This window comes from Sesamum indicum, linkage group LG15, assembly GCF_000512975.1.
Source record: "Sesamum indicum cultivar Zhongzhi No. 13 linkage group LG15, S_indicum_v1.0, whole genome shotgun sequence".
In the NCBI taxonomy this organism is placed as follows: Eukaryota; Viridiplantae; Streptophyta; class Magnoliopsida; order Lamiales; family Pedaliaceae; genus Sesamum; species Sesamum indicum.
Window position 1 is genome coordinate 5,474,646 of NC_026159.1, and position 19,360 is coordinate 5,494,005.

Consider the following 19,360-nt stretch of genomic DNA (forward strand, 5'->3'; position numbering starts at 1 on the left):
TATGCAAACTACCATCGTTATTTACTATCAGGAATAATTTCTGTGATTATGCAAAAAACGAGTGATTTTTTTGTGTAAGTTGATCATAAATCAAAAAATGCGGACATAATTATCCTTTAAAATTATGTCTTCATTAAACAAATAACAATATGTAGCTTTTGATCTACCATGATTATATTTTATTTTAGTGTTGAATAACTTTAGTAAAAGTTTGGGCATACTCGGAAATTTTTTTATTGAAATTAAATTTAATTAATTATACATTTAAAATTATACAATAATATGATAAATAAATAAACTAATTTAAATCACACTAAAATGGATGAGAGATAAAAATTGGGTCAAGTGATGGAGGGTATAGTGGGGACTGGGAGAGAATCCGGCATTGCAGATACCAAAGCGAGGAGTTGGAAAATGGAAAATTTGGCAAAAAGCGCTTTTTAGGTGGGATATAACGAGGAAGTCGCATCCTTCTATATGTCAAATCAGCACACAGTCCCAAGTCCCCAAGAAGCAATTATAAATTGATAGGGGAAGAGGTGGAGAGAGAGAGAGAGAGGAACGGGGAACTGACAAAAATGGCGGAAGAAACACTGGCTGCTCTCAGGTCTCTGATGGCTTCACACTCACCCAAGCTGGATGCGTTGGTCGTGCCTTCTGAAGACTATCACCAGGTATGTCTTTATCGTTCTCTATCTACTATACATGTTAACATATGTGGGTTTTTTTTTAATGTTGTTGATGCGTGCATTTGTTGTGATGCTTCTGATGTGAGAATCAATCACTGGTTCTTTGCCTTCACTGAAATCTGAATTTCGATGACGTTGACTTGGTGTGGCAGAGTGAGTATGTGTCCGCGAGGGACAGACGGCGAGCATTTGTGTCTGGATTCACTGGAAGTGCTGGTTCGTTTCTCTTTACCAATTCACACTTGTTTTCTTTTTTAATTTTCTTTATGCAGCTATTGCTCTGGTGAGTTTTTTTGCCATGTGATTGAAGGTTATGTTTTTTCTTTTTTCTGTTTTAAGAGCCAATATTGAACTTTCTGCATCATTTGGTCTACCCTGGGCATTGCCGTGGGTGGGCTACATTAACAGGCATGTTTACTGTGTGTGTTATCCATCCACTTGATCCTATGGGGAGTATATTTCTTAAACTTTGATATCTTGTAGGTTTGGCACTTGTTACAGCAAATGAGGCATTGCTTTGGACAGATGGACGTTACTTTTTGCAGGCAGAACAAGAGCTTAGCAAACAGTGGAAGCTCATGCGTATGGGAGAAGATCCTGCAGTTGATATCTGGATGGCTGATGTGAGGGGCTTTACAATTTTATATTTGTTCAGTCATTAATCTCTATGGTTTCTCCGGTGCCTTTGTCTAAGTCTTGCTAAATGAAGGAACATGATAACTATTTTTTTCCTTTTTTATGCAAGCATAAACTCACTCTGTGTATGATATCCATTATAAAAAAGTTTGCATTGAAGTCATGCAAACAGTTCAATTCCCACCTATCTCAAGTTTGTAAGGAATACAATGTACTAAAGATTCATACCACATTAGATGCGCTTAATATCAAGGCAAACATTCCTCTGCAGATGGTTGGTCCTCTAGGCATGGATGCCACCTTTTCTCCATCATATATGCCCCTGAAGTCTTTCAGGACATTATAAAATTCAACACCTATGTCCAATTTCTTTTTCCTTTACCCCCAGATGCATCGATTACCTTTCAGCTTTATGTGGATATTCAGAGCATTTACATATTTCACCTCTAGGCTCTTTATTGGATTTCTAGATATTTGTATAGTACCAATTTATTGGGTTGGTTCAGTCTCTGTTTTGGTGATTAACTTATCAACTGTGCCACCATTTTGCTTGCTACTCCGTGAAGAATACAACATATCTAACGTTGCTTGCTTTATTTTGGCTTTGTAATCTCATGCTTCCTGGTCACAATAACTTAATCGTGGTATGCTGTACTAGAATCTGCCAACTGAGGCGGCTATTGGTGTTGATCCATGGTGCGTATCAGTTGACACTTCACAGAGATGGGAGCGTGCTTTTGCTAAGAAACAACAAAAGTTGATTCAGACGACTACCAACTTGGTAGATCAAGTTTGGACAAGTAGACCACCAGCTGAAATAAATCCTGTTATTGTGCATCCACTTGAATTTGCTGGTCGCTCTGTTGAAGATAAACTAAAGGACTTGAGGGAAAAGCTCGTGCAGGAAAAAGCTCGTGCTATTATACTTACTACATTAGACGAGGCAAGCCTATGATGTCATGCCATATCGAAATTCAGCTATGCTTTTATTTTTGGCAAATTTAAAGTTTTGATCTCCTCAATGTTACAATTTCAGGTGGCGTGGCTTTATAATATCCGTGGATCTGATGTTCCATATAACCCAGTTGCACATGCCTATGCTATAGTAACATTAGCTGCTGCTTTCTTTTATGTGGACAAGAGAAAAATTTCTTCTGAGGTTAGTGTACAGTTAAATTAGATTTAGTTTTCTGTATCTTTTAATTCCTTGGTCTCAAATTCTTACAATCTGCAGGTAAGCTCTTATATGGAGAAAAACGGTATTGAAGTGCGGGATTATGGTGTAGTGAGCTCAGATACAGCCTTACTGGCATCTGACCAGCTTGCTTCTACCAATTCAGCCAAAGAAACTGGCAAGGCTGGTACGACAGTGAGTGATAATTCTGTAGAAGAGAGAAGGAATGATCTTGTATGGATCGATCCTGGTACATGCTGCTTTGCTTTGTATTCAAAACTGAATCAGGATAAACTTTTCCTGCAGTCATCACCTTTGGCCCTTGCAAAAGCCATAAAGGTATTAGTTTTTCTCTGGAATTCCTGAGATGTTACTACTGTTCCCTTTGTAATTTTGTTGGTCGGTACCATGCTTGATGTTAGGTATCTAGGTTGTGCCTGCCTATAGCTTTTTGTAGCACAAAACTAACATGTCATCTTAGACACTTTTGTTCTCTCCTCATCATTCATTTTCGCTCCAGTGTCATGTAGAATGATTAGTTAACTTTTTATTCTTTATTGTCAATTGAACTCTCCAAGTTTGACGAAGTTTTAATTTAGTCATTTTCCTCTTCTTTGGGTGGCATTTTGATACTCTGGTAATTGGTAGTAATGATTCTTGTTCGAAGGTGGAATAAGATTGAGCCATGGTGGCAATGGCTGAGAAATCGGTTTTTTCAAAGATGGAATGACGAAAATGGCTCAATGGAATAAGTTTCCATGTCTTTTCTGTGAAGCCAGAAATATTGCCAATGATGCTTCAGTAGCATATTATTAATTTTAAGACGGGAAAAAATCATAAATGCTGCATAATAAAATTGTTTCCTCCTGTTCGGTTCAGGTTTGGGTTCTGGTATCTTAGCAATTTCCTCTTTCTGAAGCATGCTATTTTCTTTGTTTGACTTCTTTTCTCTTAATAAGTTAGTGGTGTTTTGACATGCAATTGAAATTGAATTTTTGGTGTGTAGAGAAGTTATCCTATGAGTATTCTGTTCACTTTGACCAGTTACTAAAAACCATAAAGTGTAAAATGAACTAAACCCATATGCAACATTTGTTTGTATTCAGCTATAAAGTTATCTCTCTGCTTACTGTATATGTCTGGCTCATACTTCCAGAATCCTGTTGAGTTAGAAGGATTGAAGAATGCACATATCAGGGATGGGGCAGCTGTGGTCCAATACCTTGTTTGGCTGGACAATCAGGTATAGATTAACTATTGCAACTGTGATAGATTATCAGTTATCTTCTATCTCAGGGGATTGTATTAAATGTAACTTCTTGCGATTTTTATACTTTAACTTACTCTCTGGTAGTACTCTAGTTCTCAAATGGGGATGAAATTCCTAATTTAGTGGATTGCTAGTTCTTTAATGAAAGTAAACAAGTTAACAACTCATGCTTCTATATTAGTAAGTTACCAGAGTGATTTTTTACTTTAGTGTGACTTGTAACAGGTGGTGAAGCTTTAATGCATCAATGTTTTATTTTAAATTATGCCTAGACTCTGTTCTATTTTCATCTTTTGCAGATGTGTCCTAAATTCATTTCGTTTATTCCATCAATTTATAGATTGTACGGAAATCTTCAATTATACATGCCTTTGCCTGTGCAAACATTATGTGCTGATATTATCAACTAATATATTATTAATTTTGTTCTGTTGTGTCATAACTTCAAATTATATTAGCTTTCTGTGCCCTCAGATGCAGGAAATTTATGGCGCTGCTGGTTACTTTGTGGATGGTGAGGTTAACAAGGACCAACCGTAAGTTGTTGTGACAATGGATATGTATATTTGTAGTTAAATTCCTACCGGGTATCAGGTTTTTCTCCTTTAACCTACTGTTGCCATTGTCTTTCTCCTCTCTGTTTGCCAGTTTTATACTGAACTGACACTTTCAGCTGAACATATTTGAGCTAAAAAACACTCACGTGGTACCCGCAGGTGGAAGCTTGGCTTGAACTTTTTCACTCACCCTATAATTTTGAAGATTGAACTAATTCTTGAAGAAAACAACTTTACTTTCAGTAGCATCATTTATTGTGGGTGGAGGTGCAAAATGATATGAGCTAATTGAGAATAGTTAATTTTCAAGCTTGGCTTGAACTTGGATTGAAAAAAGCCAGCTTGAGCTCAATTCAGAGGTAAAAAATGAAATGCGACTAACTGTGGGTTGCTGCTTCAATGGGCCAAAGAGTTGCTTCTATTATTTATTCTTTACCTACTCAAATTTCCAGAGACATCTCCAACACAATATCACCAAGTCATGATGTTTCAGAAACATTTCTGCCTCGTATCCTCACATGTGCATTTTTGTGACACTGTGCTATAGTGAACAGTTTCCGACATTTTGACAAGATAAGCATTACCCACCCCACTACACTCCATCCAATCTTACTCCTACATGTTCACTGTTTTAATAATGCAGGAGAACAGCAAAGCTTACTGAAGTGTCTGTAAGTGATAAGCTAGAGGGGTTCCGTGCATCTAAAGAGGTATTGGCCTGACTTATTGACCAAAAACAACAGGAAGAACACTGAAAAAATTGCTATCCTCCTGTCTTCACTTTGCATGATCCAATAATAGGGCTCTTATTTGACACTCAACTCAACTTAATATGCTTCTAGTAGAATTGACTAATATTAGATTTATATCTCTTCCCCATGGTTTATGTTTTAGTTTCCAACTTTTGTCGAAGGAATTTAAAAAAACAGATGAATCAGGGATATTCGTATTACGCAGAAACACAAATTATAGTGCAAATTAGCATGGGAACTCATTGCAAATTATCGTTAACTTCATCCATGTTATATTAACAGCATTTTAGGGGGTTGAGTTTCCCTACTATCTCATCAGTTGGTCCGAATGGTGCAATTATACATTATTGTCCAGAGGCCGAAACATGTGCAGAACTTGATCCAAATAGTATGTACCTATTTGATTCAGGAGCACAGGTGCAACAGCTATCCTTCTTTTTGGTTCTTATCCTTTTGATTATAGTTTTTTCTGCTTGTTGATTTCATTATCATTGATGTCTCTGTAGTATCTAGATGGAACAACTGACATTACTCGGACAGTACATTTTGGAAAACCAACTTCCCATGAGAAAGCATGTTATACTGCGGTACTGGTGTTTCTTCTTTTCTTCATTTGTTTGATATTTGTTTAAGAACAGAAGAAATGTTATATTTGTTTCTCTGACCCATGTATATGGATGCCCTTGTGTTCACATGTATTTGGGTAGGTGGCGGCATCAATTTTTCTTCTAGACTAAGCATCTGTTGGCTCTCCTCAATCCCTTCAGCCGAGGGCGACTGCAAGACTAGTTAATCATACAATGTGTTGAAGTTAGGAACCAAGCTATTAATTTTAAGCATGCAAGTAGAATTCGGAATTGCAGAGGCAAACATTTGTTCACCGTTATATAATTGTGCGTAGCGTAGCATGCAATTTTGATTAGAGGATATTATCAAATTCAGGAAATCCCATTTAGCCTATTGATAGTGCATTAGTTAGATTTCATGATCCTGAAAATTAATTTCTGAACCCTGTGAATTATAAGTCTAGAACAGTATGTTTGTTGACCATTTAGTTTGCGGAAGAAGATATAATACTAGTATAGATGCATACTTTAGAAGTAAAGCAGACAATGGTCTTTAAATCCTTATCTTCTTCGATCGATGGAAAACATAGAATTCTGTAAGGCTACTAAAGAAGGGAAACATAAAGGCCATAATGCAGTGGTATTGAAGCTCATATAAGGAACCCGTCCTTTTGTATTTTCAAGGGTCACACATTATTGTCATAGATCTTCTTTCCTATGCTCGAATTATTTTTTTCTCAGGGCGAACCATGTCATAGTTAAATCTTTTGCATCAAATCTGGGAAGAGCAACTTGTTTAACTTGTGTTTTGCTGTTGCTGTCATTGTCATCTCTCTGCTGTCTAGACTGTAGTTTGTGACCACCATCTTTGTGAATTCAGTCAAAGATTGGGAGTTGCTTAGAACATTCATTGATCTTGTTTCAAAAGAAATTTTCTTAGCTATTAAGTTTGAGAACAGTAATTTTGGCTCATACTATTGTGTCTTCATTGTTTGTAATTCTAGGTTCTCAAGGGTCACATTGGCTTGGGAAATGCTCGATTCCCCAATGGAACCACTGGTAAAGATTGATGTTCTCATCTATACCTCTTGTTAATACATTTTTTTGAGGAGTTCCTATAAGCTTCAGAATTTGGGTTGGATTTAATCGGTGCTTTTGTGTGTTTGTTAAGATATCAAGAAAATTCTTAGTAACTGCCTTTTCTCATCTCCAGGTCACATACTTGATGTTCTTGCACGACTTCCTTTGTGGAAGTATGGTCTTGACTACAGGCATGGCACCGGCCATGGGATAGGATCTTACCTAAATGTTCACGAAGGTAAACTTAGATACTTGTATTATGTGAGCTCTTGTATGTGCGAACTAAAATTTTTCTTGACATACTTAATTTTCAACACTTTAAAATCAATACCACTAAGCAAGTGCAGTGAGATTTTCATCACATCAATAGCAATAGTGTAATTCTTCTTTCTATGCAAAAGATTGGTGATTTATGAAGATGAACAAGTCAATACTATTATACTTCCATGAAATTACCTCACATTCTCTGCAGTCATCAGGAAGATCCTTATCTTTAGATGATTCAGGGAAAAATATCAAAATTCTGTGGACCTTTTCTCTTCCATTATGCGATTTGTCATATAAAAGAAAATACTTTCTTGTAGCCTCAGCTGTACGGAATTCTTCAGAGCTTTCGCTACGGAATTCTTCAGAGCTTTCGTCCAATCATGCATATTGCCTATCAACATATGAATCAATGATTTGGTCATGTTTCACTCTTCTTGCGATGTCTAATGCACTTCCATCATCGTTCAACGTTTTGTACTACTTATTTCTTAATTTGTATGGGTAATAGCTTCCATCATGAAATTTTATCATTATGTCCCCTGTCATGATTAATGTTCTGTAAGTTAGGCATCATTAATAAAAGGTGACCCGTCTTCTGTACTTGTGTTAATAATAGCTGCTATCATTACTGCATACGAACCAAATCCATGCACAAACCAAATGCAAATGTTGCTTAAAGAACATGACTGAGTATAAGAAGTCCTTAGTATTTGTTTACACTATGCTGTTTGTCATTGTTGTCATGGTCATTTCCCACTAATTTGCGCGTTGTGCAGGACCTCATCAAATTAGTTTCAGGCCAGCTGCTCGGAATGTGGCATTACAACCGTCAATGACTGTGACGGATGGTAATTATGCACAAATTGCTAAGATTTGTTTATCGTTTTCTATATGCATGTTGGTCATTTTTTCAACTGGAGCTTTGATTTACTAACTTTGGTTTCCAGAACCTGGTTATTATGAGGATGGGAACTTTGGCATAAGATTGGAGAATGTGCTTATCGTAAAAGAAGGTGGTACAAAGTTCAATTTTGGCGACAGGGGCTACTTATCATTTGAACATATAACATGGGTAAAGTTTTCAACTCTGTTTTGCGATGCTTAAATAGAATTCTAACATGAGAAAAGACTACCTTTAAAACTTATTGCATGTTATGAGATATCAGTGTGATTTTCTATTAGTAATGCACATACAAATTCTTTTCTGGCCTCCACTATACGTTGTGAAAGGCATACAAAAAGCACTCTGGCAAATGACGTTTCACATATTCAGGCACCATACCAAAAGAAGTTGATGGATGTGAGCCTCCTCGTGCCTGAAGAAATTGAATGGTTGAACAACTACCACTCCAAATGCAGAGAAATCCTGGCTCCATATTTGAATGCTTCTGAGATGGAATGGCTGAAGAAAGCAACTGAACCTATTAGTGCTTGAGTCTTTCCATTTCATCAGTCTCCGTTCCAAGCAACATTACTTGTGTGCACCATTTCGAAATAGCCAAGCCCACCCCTTTCCCACATTTATTTCCGGTTCAATGCTTACAGTATTTTAGAACCAGATTAATGATGTTATTCCCTATTTATTATTATGCAAAGGAAAAGATTTCTGACCTAATATCTTGCAGTGTCAACTTCGTTATCTTTCCCCCCATCTGATGCATGCTTTTTTGTTGCTCGAGTCAAATAATAGTTTTCTCTCATTTCTTTTAGGAGCAATAATAACATCATTACATTAACATTTTAAAAAACTGAGTAAACCGACCCATTAATTCGACTAATATATTAATATAATTAAGAACTTCTTTATTAGGCTTCAATCTTAATCACTAGATTTGTTGTTTGGAATTTTAGTCACACCCGCAGGTCTAAGTCCAGCTACATTTTTATACTTCAAGAAATAACAATTACCTCCACCTAACCGTTGATCTAAGCTTTTAACGAAGACAGCAATCACCTAATAAACTCATGAGTGCGATAGAGATCAGCGTCGAGACTTTAGAACCCTGTCAATGATATCGAGATCAGCCTCTGTTCTCCATCCCTAGAAGAAGCATAAGATAGTAAAGCCCAAGACAAGAACCACAATGAATAGAGTACAACGGTAAGACGACAGACAATATAGTACAATCAAGAGATAAGCCTTATCTTCATGTATATATGGCTGCGGTCCCCTCTTTGACGAGGATACTAAGAACAACTAGAGATCCACTTATTTTCACACCCTTGACACCAAAGTTGTACCTAAATCAAGCCGTGTGCACGTGCAGCAATAACTAAATGGTTCCCATTAACTAAAGTCGCAACACTCTTTGAAAATTATTAGAAAACGGCTTGTGACAGCTAACTGTGGGATGTGATCAGCCAAAGCATGCTTGGTTGCCCACACAAGCATACAACAACAACACATCACATGGGGAAGGGGCCCTGCAATCAGATGCCTTTCTTGGGCATAAGTGCCAAATGCAGTGAATTCTGGATAGCACACCAAAGGCTAGGAATGGTTTCATGCAGAGTCTTGAGGAAGTCCCTTTCAAGATTTTCAACTCATCAACGATGTGCATGCTGATAATTTGTTTGCAACTGAGATTACAAAAAAGACCTGTTTCGCTGTTCAGACAGGGGAACAATAAGCACACAACAGATTTAGGCTGTTTTCTTCTGTACACGGTAATAATTACAAGAAAATCAAACAATTTCCACATCTCAAGCTTGTGTGACTAGTTTCTGATGAATGAAAGATAAATGAAAGAGCAAAGGAGGGTGCATTCTGCTGTTTAGCTGCGTCAGGCCTATTGATGGGGAACATTGGATCTACCAAGCTCACCAAATCATCATCTCCTCATTAGTGGAACCAAGTTTGTTTTGGAGTAGTGTCAACTGGAAAACATGACTCGTGCAGCCGAGGGATACAGATTACGCAGAAATGAGACCTTAAGCAATGTGGCACAAAGGGGCGTGTGGTGAGCAAACATGAAATTTGAAGCTATGAAGGGATAAGTTTCGTCTGTGTTCTTTAATAGTAAACCAAATACCAGGGAGCAAGACTAAGCAGCAACTTTTCCAGTCCCGAGCGTGAGCTCCAAATCGTCCATTCCAATTTCATGTATTCTTTCACCTTCCCATGCCTTTACTGCGCCACTCTTAAACTCAAACTCAGGGCCACGGGCCCTCTTTGTTGCTGATCCCCATATAAACTCACCACAGCCATCGATTGTGTCCTTGAGAGAATTCTGCTCAGCCACAGGTTTTACAAGATTATAAGTAGGTGAAGTGGGAGCAGATGGAGATGGCACTGTCTGAAAACTGACCCAACAAGTAGAATCAATGGTGGGCACAACAGACTCATCGCATTCTGGAATCGGTATAGGTGTAAAACGTCGACGACGAGTGGGACTAGATGGAGCAGAGGCAGCAAAAACAGGGTGGAGAAAAGAATTCAATGAACTGCTGGAAACAGATTCCCAGTAAGGCTTGGGCTTTGAACTTCTGGTTGGAGACGAAATAGGTGGGGTTACTGGGGCACTATTGGATATGCGCAGTGAAGGAAGGGAGGAGGGAATGGAAGCTAAGTTGCACAGGAATGGGAGAATGTAGGTCGGGTTCCCATCACCACGAGATGGGCTTGGAAATGAGGAAGACATTGGGCTGGCATGGTAAGACGGTGCAGGACTGGGGAAAGCCGAAGAATTTGGACTTGGCTGGACTGACGAACACAGACTGATATTTCTCGATGCCATCGGAGCCTCGACTGGGGGTGGCTTGCATCCCTGCACCAGTGCAATTGTATCAGCAAGTCAGCATTAGGGAGCTAAATAATGAACTATCGTTGAAGCATCAACATGAACCACATTTAACAGCATTGGCAAACATAAATTCCAACTCTATTTGGGAAATTTAGACACCACAGTTTGCAAAACATATGAAGTCAGTCAAAGATTAAAACTAAATCATCATCATCAAGATTAATTTTTTAGTTCCACCCACCAAAGTATCTCCATCCCTCCCACAAAAAGAGCTGAAAAGGGGAGTAAAAAGCATGAATCTGCAGATCAGATCCAAGACATGGATAACCAAATACCAATGACCAAACTCACCAGTAATTCGAAGCATAAATCAGAACAAATAAATTGATTAATATGAAAGCGGAAGAATTTGCAGACCTTGCGATAGGTGGTGCCATCTTCCTCAACAATCCAGCCAGCTTCAGCGCAAAGGGCCTTAAGGACTTCATTGTTGTCACAGTGTTTGGGGAGCCTGTAATTACCCTGTGCTCGAAGCCCGGAGTAAATCTTGGCGGCGATGGCCCTTCTCCTCCTCTCCCGCCTCTTGTTGTTCTCCCTCTCTTTCCATGTCGGCAGCCGCCCCGTTGACGATCCCACGGCCGTCATTCTACTTCATCCACCGCCGTCCAGAAATGAATCAACAGACCAAATTACTTACTGGGCTCTCTCTCTCTCTGTCTGTGTTTCTCTCTGCGCGTGTGTGTATATTATTGGAAAGAAAGAGAGAGAGGCAGAGGCAGGGTAGGTGGAGGAGGGGAGAGAGGGACACGGTGGTCACGAGGAGGACATGGACATTGGCCTCCCACGCTTTGTTGGAATTTGTTGTCCTCGACTCCTACTTTACATACTATATCTATACATAAATATATTATTATTATTATTATTATTATTATTGACAAAATAATATTAATCAAATTTATTAATAAGTATTTATATACGAGCTAACGAGTCTAATTCAGTCGACGAAATTGCAATCCGCAACTTCAAACTTTGTTAATATATATGTATTAATTTATTTCAATATTACATATGAGTACTGTACAACTGATTAATTATATATATTTAGTATTAATAATTAATATATATTAATGGATGATAATTAAAAATTTTAATGGGATTGAGATAAATTCGTTAAAAAAAAAATGACGGCTTACAACTCATTCAGTGCATATACACATGTCCACATAATAGTGTGGGACTCATTATTAAAAAAAAGATAAAAAATAGAGTGGGACTCAAGTAATTATTTTTCTCCTTTGGGAATTATATTCTGAAAAATTCTGAATTTTCAAAAATTTATGTTTTGTTTTAATATGTTATGATTAATTAAAATTAATTTTGAATGACAAATATAAAAAATAATAAAATTTAATAAGCTAAAAACTTTGGATGTTTGATTCAAAATCTTGAGTTAATTAAGGTTGCATCTCAAGTCTTTCATAACAGATCTTTTGGACATGTCTGAAAATTTCCGAAGGTTAAGAATTTCAAATCCTTTCATTTTAATTCTGATATAAATTTTGATAAATATGAATGAATTTCAAATTCTTTTTAAATGGACTCATTTGAAATCCTTCCTTCAAATCCAAATATACACTAAAAATAGATAAAGTGACAATTTTTTTTAAAAAATATGATATACGTTGGATTAGTGTAATTTTTAATATTTATATATTAATAACAAATACTATATATATTTATATAGAATGACAGTTGATGTAAACAAAAACCCCACAAAGAGAAAAAACCATTTTCAAAAAAGCATGAAGAGAAAAAGAACATGTAATTCTTTTAAAATAAAATTGTATTTTTACTAGATTAGCTCTAGCAAAAGAATTGTATCCACTTGTTTCACTAACTTTTGTCGTTGGCTTAGACTTCGTTTTTTCAAGAGAGTAGTACTATTTATTTATATTTTCTATTATCCTTATAAGAGAGTAGTACTCCTTATTTATATTTTTAAGCTCTTGAATGTAAGAGAGTAGTAATCATTATTTATGATTTTTTAGGCAAATCTAGGGGGTTAGTACTTCCAACTGTAAATTTGGGGTGAAATGTTAATTAATATAGAATGAAAGCAGATCACGAAAATTTCCCAACCCTCGGGTGATTTTTGCCAAAAAGAAAAAAAGAATAATTTACACACTTACAATAATTGCAGAAAAGTAGTATAAATAGTCCTTCAAACATTGTAAAAAGGACCTTCCAACAAATTATAGAGAGAAAATTTATAGTTTGTGAAATATAAAGTGTGCTTGAATCAAGAGATATTATACACTCTAACTTCGTAAAAGTTTTATAATAATTTTTTAAAAAGGCACCTTACTAAAAAGAGGAGGCATTGGGTTTTATAAGTAGCTCAATATTTTTTTCTTTTTTTATCATAAATCAATATCGAATGCTTGCCAACCTTTAGATAAAGGATTTGGGACTTGGTACATAACTCTTTTCCTCAAATAACGCAAAATAATATGACTTACGATTCAATGCATAATGCTCAAAGTATCGTCCTTTTCTATTTTATATAAATTTTATAGTTTCTATCTGAAAAAAAATATATCATCAGGGATAGGTCTCAATTAGAACAAGTGTCGATCAAAAACCATTCTTATCTATATGCTCAATAAAATAAGTAAACTTATGCATGTGTGGACCAATATTATTTATTATTATTATTATCAATAATAATAAATACTTTAAAATATGAGAAAGTGTGACATCTCTAAAACAGCGTAAGTTCTGCGAAAGCGGCTTTGTGTTGACTTTCCAACTTGGTGCACGTGCGCCCACCCACATGCCTACCACTTTATTTTATCTTCAGATAAAATAATATTCCCTATTATTTAATTTCAGTGGACACAAAATTTATGATAAAAATTTGTGCACGTGCAACTCTTTTATGATTTATATATTATCATTTTGAGAATATATTCGTTCAGAAATCATATTTACTTATATATACTTTTACTAAAAATATATTAATTTGATACTACACATTAATATAAGATATTGTTTCGTTAACTAATTTACGAATATTCTCATCTCATATAAAAATTTATATAAAACTAAAAATATATTTTTTTTTGTTAAAAATTAAAAATAAAAACACATACAAATGATACAAAATCAATAGTTTTTTAATGGAAACGTATCTTTTCTAAAAATAAATTTGTTCTATACTTTATATAATTAAAGGCGAATATTCTTGTATTTTCAATTTTCTTAGTTTTTATTATTTTATATTTAATTATTTTTTTCTCAATTTTTACAGCAATGTTTCTGCTCAAACTTTTCAATTTTTTTTTTTACTTTTTTAATGTTTTTATTATATCTAATCAATACAAAATATGTTTAATATTTTTTTGTAAAACTTGAAAAATTAATTATGTGCACACGTGTGAGTGTGGGACGTTGGTATTATTATATTGTGTGTCTACAGAAAGGAAGAATTTGGGTAGGGTTAGTTGGGCCAATGAGGTTTCGGCCCAACTTTTGCTATCATTCTCGCTCCAATTTCAGCCCAACTCCATATTTATTGAGACTCAAAATATAGTGGATTTCTTCCAAAAATTAAAATAGAAAAGGAAATAGTTCCGTTGCCGGGAATCGAACCCGGGTCTCCTGGGTGAAAGCCAGACATCCTAACCGCTGGACGACAACGGATGAATGTTGATAACCCAATGTGTCCTTATAAATCCTTAATACAGCGTACATGATGGTTTATTTTTAACTTGTTTTGGTGAGTTCTATGGAGATACATAGAGAAAAATAAAAATAAAATAAGTACGTGTTAGAGATAGTGTGTATATTTGAATTTTTTTTAGAGATAATATAAAATAAATATAAATAAGTATGTGTTAGAGATAGTGTATATATTTGAATTTTTTCTTTGAGATAATATAAAAGAAGAATGCTTGGTATAAATAACTCACTTCTTGGTCTTCGACCACCTCAGTCACTACGAACGCCCCCGATCAGTGCAATGGTAAGTATGGTATATTTGATATTATTTAGTGGGAAAGGGAAAACTATTGTTCATTATCAGATAATGTCTCTTTTATATATATGTATGAGTATGTATATAATTTTTTTAATTGCAGTGCCTATAATTAGTGTAAATTTATTTTGACTAAAAATAAATGAGGTACTGTTTCAAAATATTTCAAAACACTATTATAACTTACAAAATAAATCAAGACAAATATTTACCATACTTTGGCCCATCTTAAAGATGGACCAAAAATAAAACCAAACACTACGTGTAACTTTGGGTTTAAACGGGAGAGCAGCACAGTGCATTGATAATGTTATTCATACAATAAGTGGGGATAAAGTAGGAGTGTTCAAAAAACAATTAAATTTGTCAAATTTAACCAAATTAAAAATTCGATTAGAAAAACTGAACCGAAAATCCAAAAAAAAAAAATTTAATTCGATTTTTTGGTTCACTGTGATCGAATAGAATAAAAAACTCGATTTTTTTTTATATTATATTAAAATATATTATTATATGTTATATATTATATAATATTTAATATATTAATATTACATTATTACCGGGCCATCGTCTCTGCAAATTATTAAACCCTAAACCCCCTCAACTGTGCAGGCGCATTTCATCAAACACCTCTCACAATAAATCATTCCTATTCTTTTGTCGTTCATACTGTTTACAGGATCAAAGAAACAGTCATGGCGGACATGGACCTGGATGAACTGTTGGATGGCCCGAGCCAGGTCCCAAACCGACCATCTCGGTTCGCGCCCAAAGGCTCCAAATTCAAACCCAGACCCAAAACTGAACCATCTCAACTGCCACCACCGGCGGCATCTGATACTGTGGAGGGATTACCCGTGCCCAAGAAAGAGGAACCTGGCATTAAACCTGATATCAAACCCGAGTTTGCGAACGATGGCAATGATATGGATGTCGAGGTGAAGCCAGAGGTGAAAGAAGAAGAGGGAGATGATTTAATGGAAACGGAAGCTGAAGCTGAGCCTGATGATGCAATTGTTCGCGAAATTGACGTGTATTTTACCCCTTCTATTGATTCTAATACTCGGGTGAGTGACCTAGTTTTATTTTCGCGCTCATTAAATAACTGAATTGGCATTTCCCTTTTTCCTTTTAATTTAGTTCATTTTGGTTGCTCCTGTATGATTATATTGATGATGGACATCGGATGCTAATGGCAAGTTTTTCTTGTTCTCAGTTGTATGTGTTGCAATATCCGCTTAGGCCCTTGTGGCGGCCATACGAATTGGATGATAGATGCGACGAGGTGTTCATGACTTTCTGTCTTCAAATGAAATATCTGTTGAAAAAGTTTGATGTTGATATTTGTCATGATACAAGAATTTGCCTAGTGCTAAAACCGAGAATGGTAGAATGTGCTGAGAATTTGTTGTTCATATTCTAGGTCAGGGTGAAGCCAGCAAGTGCAGAACTGGAGGTTGATCTGGCTGTTGATGTTGACTCCAAGAATTATGACTCTGGTGCTGATCCCCGGGTGCAGATGAAAAAGCAGGTATGTCTACCAGGTGTTTCAATTAAGTATTGGGTTCACATAGAAGTGATAAATCTGTTGGGTTTTCATAAAAGTGAGTGATACTGATATATCAAGAATTTTTCCGATGCCAAAATGTCAAGCTACTTGGAGCTCTAACTTTATATTTTATCCGAACTGTGCTTAAGTACTGGCTGCACGAAGTTGCTCAGGAGATTTTTCTGAGTTCATCAAAAGCTATTGAAAATGCTAACCTCCCTGTCTTGTCCTTGTCATTACAATAATGGTCCGACATTGGTTTTCGTTATATTTAGACATTTGACTATATTTGTTTAATTGCTTATTGATTTAAGGAGTCTGTATTTGGATTATATCTTTGTATTTGATCCCTTTCTAGATTCTTACTTCATCATGGAAGCCACCTCACGCAAGTGGGTATGCTGTTGGGATTCTCACTGGAAATAAGGCACGTCTTTTCATCTTCTTAATCCCCAGTCTGATTTCTGTTTCTGATGTCTTATGGGCTATAGTTGGTTCCTAAGGTTTTTCTGGAAGTTGCAATGATATTAAGTTTTTATTCCCTTTTGTCTGTCATGCAGTTACACTTGAATCCTGTTCATGCAGTTGTACAACTCCGACCGTCAATGCAACATCTTGATGCTAAAGATTCTAAAAGGAAGACCATTAATGTTGAAGATAGAGTGAAGTTAGAAGAGCCTCAGGAAGGAAAACCTTCTGGGTCATCGAAGAAGCTGGTTGGTTTTTTCCTTCTTTTATGTGCTTGTTAGTAACATTCTACTTCTTCGTGGCAACATTATTTTGCTTCATTTGCGTCATTTAGTTATATGATTGGGGTTGTTAATCTTATATCGTCTTATATTCAGTTGGGAAAGTATTCTCTTGTTTACTGTTACTGTAGCTGTAGCTGAAATGTAAATAAATTTGTATGATGTGAAGACATATGTGAGAACTGAGAAGTGTTTCTCATGATTCTATAAATAGCATTCTACTTATATACATATATTTATAGAAGTCTTTGTTTATGTAACTCTTGTGATTTTGGTTTGTAAACTAAAACCTATTCCTTGCAGAGCAAAGTCCCAGAACAGAACAATGATAGTGGAGAGGTATGCATTGTTAGCTCTCTACCTTTTCTATTGATGTCTATTTATGCCATCCTAAATCGATAAGCTTATCCTTGCCTAAAGTAGTAGTTTTCTACTTACTTTCTAAGTAACAATTGATAGTGATAGTTTACTTTCACCGGAGAAAAAAATGATGATCTTTAACACTTGACTACTTATGATGAATATCTGTTTCTTCATGCTCTGTAGTTTACTTCTTTTGATATTCTGACTCATAAAAGAATCATAATTCAATAAACTGAAAAAATCTGTATGTTAAAAATCTTTTCTCTTTCCTCATTCCTATTATTTTGAGCAAAATTTCAATCGCTAATATTGTTGAGTTATAGAATATCCTTATTCTTTAGTATTGTTCCCTTATTCCTTCGTAGTTGTCCTGCATTCTACTTTGGGGTTTCCTAAGACATGAGGATGCTACTGCACGACCCTGAATAATTGCCCCTGATCTTTTCAGTTCTGTTTACAACAAAGATGGACCAACTAATGTGCAAATCCTTTTATTTAGCTTCTTAGACAGGCTCTGATGTCTGCTTTTTTAGTTATCAACCTTAGGATGCTTTAATTAGTCTTGCAGCGTGTGTCAAAAAGAACTTAGATGAAGTGCAATCTGAAATGGTTCTCAAACTTTATTTTCAATTCTCTTTTGTGGTATCGTGGAATAAATGATCCTCTGTAAATCCTTGTTCCCAATTTTTTTAGTATTAAGCAATAGGTCTGGCACAAGATCTAATGCAATGTAATTAATTACTTTTCCTTCACCCTATGGGAGTTCAACTTTACTTTTTTCATTGTCTTTTGTTTCTTTTCCAGGGCTGGATTCCTCTCAAGTACCATAGTGCAAAGAGTGATGTTGCAGCAGGATACCTACGGAAAATGATGTCACGAGGGGGCTCACAGATCTACTTTTCCATGAGCTCGTATGAACCTAAATGCTACTAGTTCCACTACTAGATGTTTGTTAAATTATGCTGGCTTTGCAGACATTATATAAGTTTGTTCAAATTCATTTCTTTTTGTTTTTTGAACTTGAAGGTGTGACTATCTGAACAGCTTGTGTCCCGGCACTTCTAGTGACAGTTTCAGTTCCAAAGGTCCTCCAAGAAGGTATCTAAATTTCTGGCATGATTCCTTTTTGGTTTTGGACGATAGTCAATGACTTTCTTCTTTTGATTTATTAACAAGGACGCAAGCTAGAATATTGCCGTTCCCTAGCTGTAGTTTATTTGTTTGTTGATCATAAATATCTTTAATACATTACATTGACCATTTTTTCCATTTTAAAACTTTTATCCTGACCAGTTTTAAATCAAAATAGAGCCTACAAATCCCTTTTTCATTCTTTTCTTCAGTTTATCTGTTGATTGATAAAGGCCTGTCTTGAGGGTTGATTCCAAAGCATCCCCTCATCATAGCTGATTGCTAGTATTTCTCTTACAGATTCCTTTTCTATATCAATATGAATGGAAGAAAAAATATTTCTGCTCAACTTTTCCGAGTTGGATCATGGGTGGATGAAGGAGATGACATTATCTTAAGTTCGTGAATATATATGAACATCAAAAGATTTTGTCCATTCTATTGCTATGTGGTTAGTCAGGACTGTTGTGACGAATGATCAATTCTTCAATCTTGTTGTTTGTATGCTCCATGGTAGTATTTCTTTGCTGAGGTCGAAACTTGCATCATGTATTGCCTGACCTACATTTTGTGATTAAATATGCATCCCATCTATAAAGGCTTATACTTTGCCTCATTAGCCCTCAAATTCCGCCATATTTGTGGTTGCTTACATACTTTTCCCTGACACTATTATATTTTCATGCTTGTGTTACACAAACTCATTAATATGTGTCCCTTCTGATTAGTTTGCTGGGAATTTTGCCATCTGAATTTTCATAATATACTTTGATTATATTTCAGGGTTTTGCTTACTTT

The 19,360-nt window shown here is 35.7% G+C and overlaps 3 protein-coding genes and 1 non-coding gene across 7 annotated transcripts in view; 2 read left to right on the forward strand and 2 right to left on the reverse strand.

Annotated features, from left to right (window-relative positions):
- On the forward strand, nt 402–8,606 carry LOC105177972 (probable Xaa-Pro aminopeptidase P). The gene is made up of 16 exons (XM_011101289.2): nt 402–674; nt 842–905; nt 1,173–1,312; nt 1,984–2,268; nt 2,362–2,484; nt 2,560–2,838; nt 3,656–3,742; nt 4,244–4,305; nt 4,970–5,036; nt 5,361–5,495; nt 5,585–5,665; nt 6,649–6,703; nt 6,858–6,962; nt 7,768–7,839; nt 7,939–8,063; nt 8,265–8,606. Exons 1-16 carry the CDS (start codon nt 579–581, stop codon nt 8,424–8,426), a joined length of 1,938 nt encoding a protein of 645 aa, XP_011099591.1. The 5' UTR covers nt 402–578; the 3' UTR covers nt 8,427–8,606.
- LOC105177971 (BES1/BZR1 homolog protein 2) lies at nt 9,552–11,600 on the reverse strand. 2 transcript variants are annotated; one of them, XM_020699128.1, is made up of 3 exons: nt 11,152–11,600; nt 10,024–10,758; nt 9,552–9,921 (listed from the first exon to the last, which is right to left on the reverse strand). In XM_020699128.1, exons 1-2 carry the CDS (start codon nt 11,377–11,379, stop codon nt 10,036–10,038), a joined length of 951 nt encoding a protein of 316 aa, XP_020554787.1. In that variant the 5' UTR covers nt 11,380–11,600; the 3' UTR covers nt 9,552–9,921; nt 10,024–10,035. The 2 variants fall into 2 exon arrangements, with proteins under 2 accessions (XP_020554787.1, XP_011099590.1); XM_011101288.2 differs by having other exon boundaries at nt 9,552–10,758; nt 11,152–11,599.
- Nucleotides 14,365–14,436, reverse strand: TRNAE-UUC. Its single transcript has one exon. It is a non-coding gene; the product is annotated as a tRNA-Glu (tRNA).
- LOC105177973 (DNA-directed RNA polymerase III subunit RPC5) overlaps nt 15,343–19,360 on the forward strand; it is a gene marked incomplete in the record, with an annotated part of 10,362 nt that continues 6,344 nt past the window's right edge. For all 3 annotated transcript variants that reach the window (XR_002288380.1, XR_002288379.1, XM_011101290.2), the window contains 8 exon segments: nt 15,343–15,837; nt 15,987–16,055; nt 16,194–16,301; nt 16,678–16,746; nt 16,880–17,035; nt 17,372–17,407; nt 18,236–18,342; nt 18,458–18,529. Coding sequence is in view for 1 of the 3 variants with exons in the window: in XM_011101290.2 (XP_011099592.1) it covers nt 15,466–15,837; nt 15,987–16,055; nt 16,194–16,301; nt 16,678–16,746; nt 16,880–17,035; nt 17,372–17,407; nt 18,236–18,342; nt 18,458–18,529 (989 nt within the window).

Bases quoted from the DNA above. Each gene is read 5' to 3' on its own strand.
- LOC105177972 (XM_011101289.2), top strand. From the start codon at position 579: ATGGCGGAAGAAACACTGGCTGCTCTCAGGTCTCTGATGGCTTCACAC. The intron at 906-1,172 runs GTTCGTTTCTCT...GATATCTTGTAG, and splicing joins TGGATTCACTGGAAGTGCTG to GTTTGGCACTTGTTACAGCA. The intron at 7,840-7,938 runs GTAATTATGCAC...TTTGGTTTCCAG, and splicing joins GTCAATGACTGTGACGGATG to AACCTGGTTATTATGAGGAT.
- LOC105177971 (XM_020699128.1), bottom strand. From the start codon at position 11,379: ATGACGGCCGTGGGATCGTCAACGGGGCGGCTGCCGACATGGAAAGAG. The intron at 10,759-11,151 runs GTCTGCAAATTC...GCACTGGTGCAG, and splicing joins ATGGCACCACCTATCGCAAG to GGATGCAAGCCACCCCCAGT.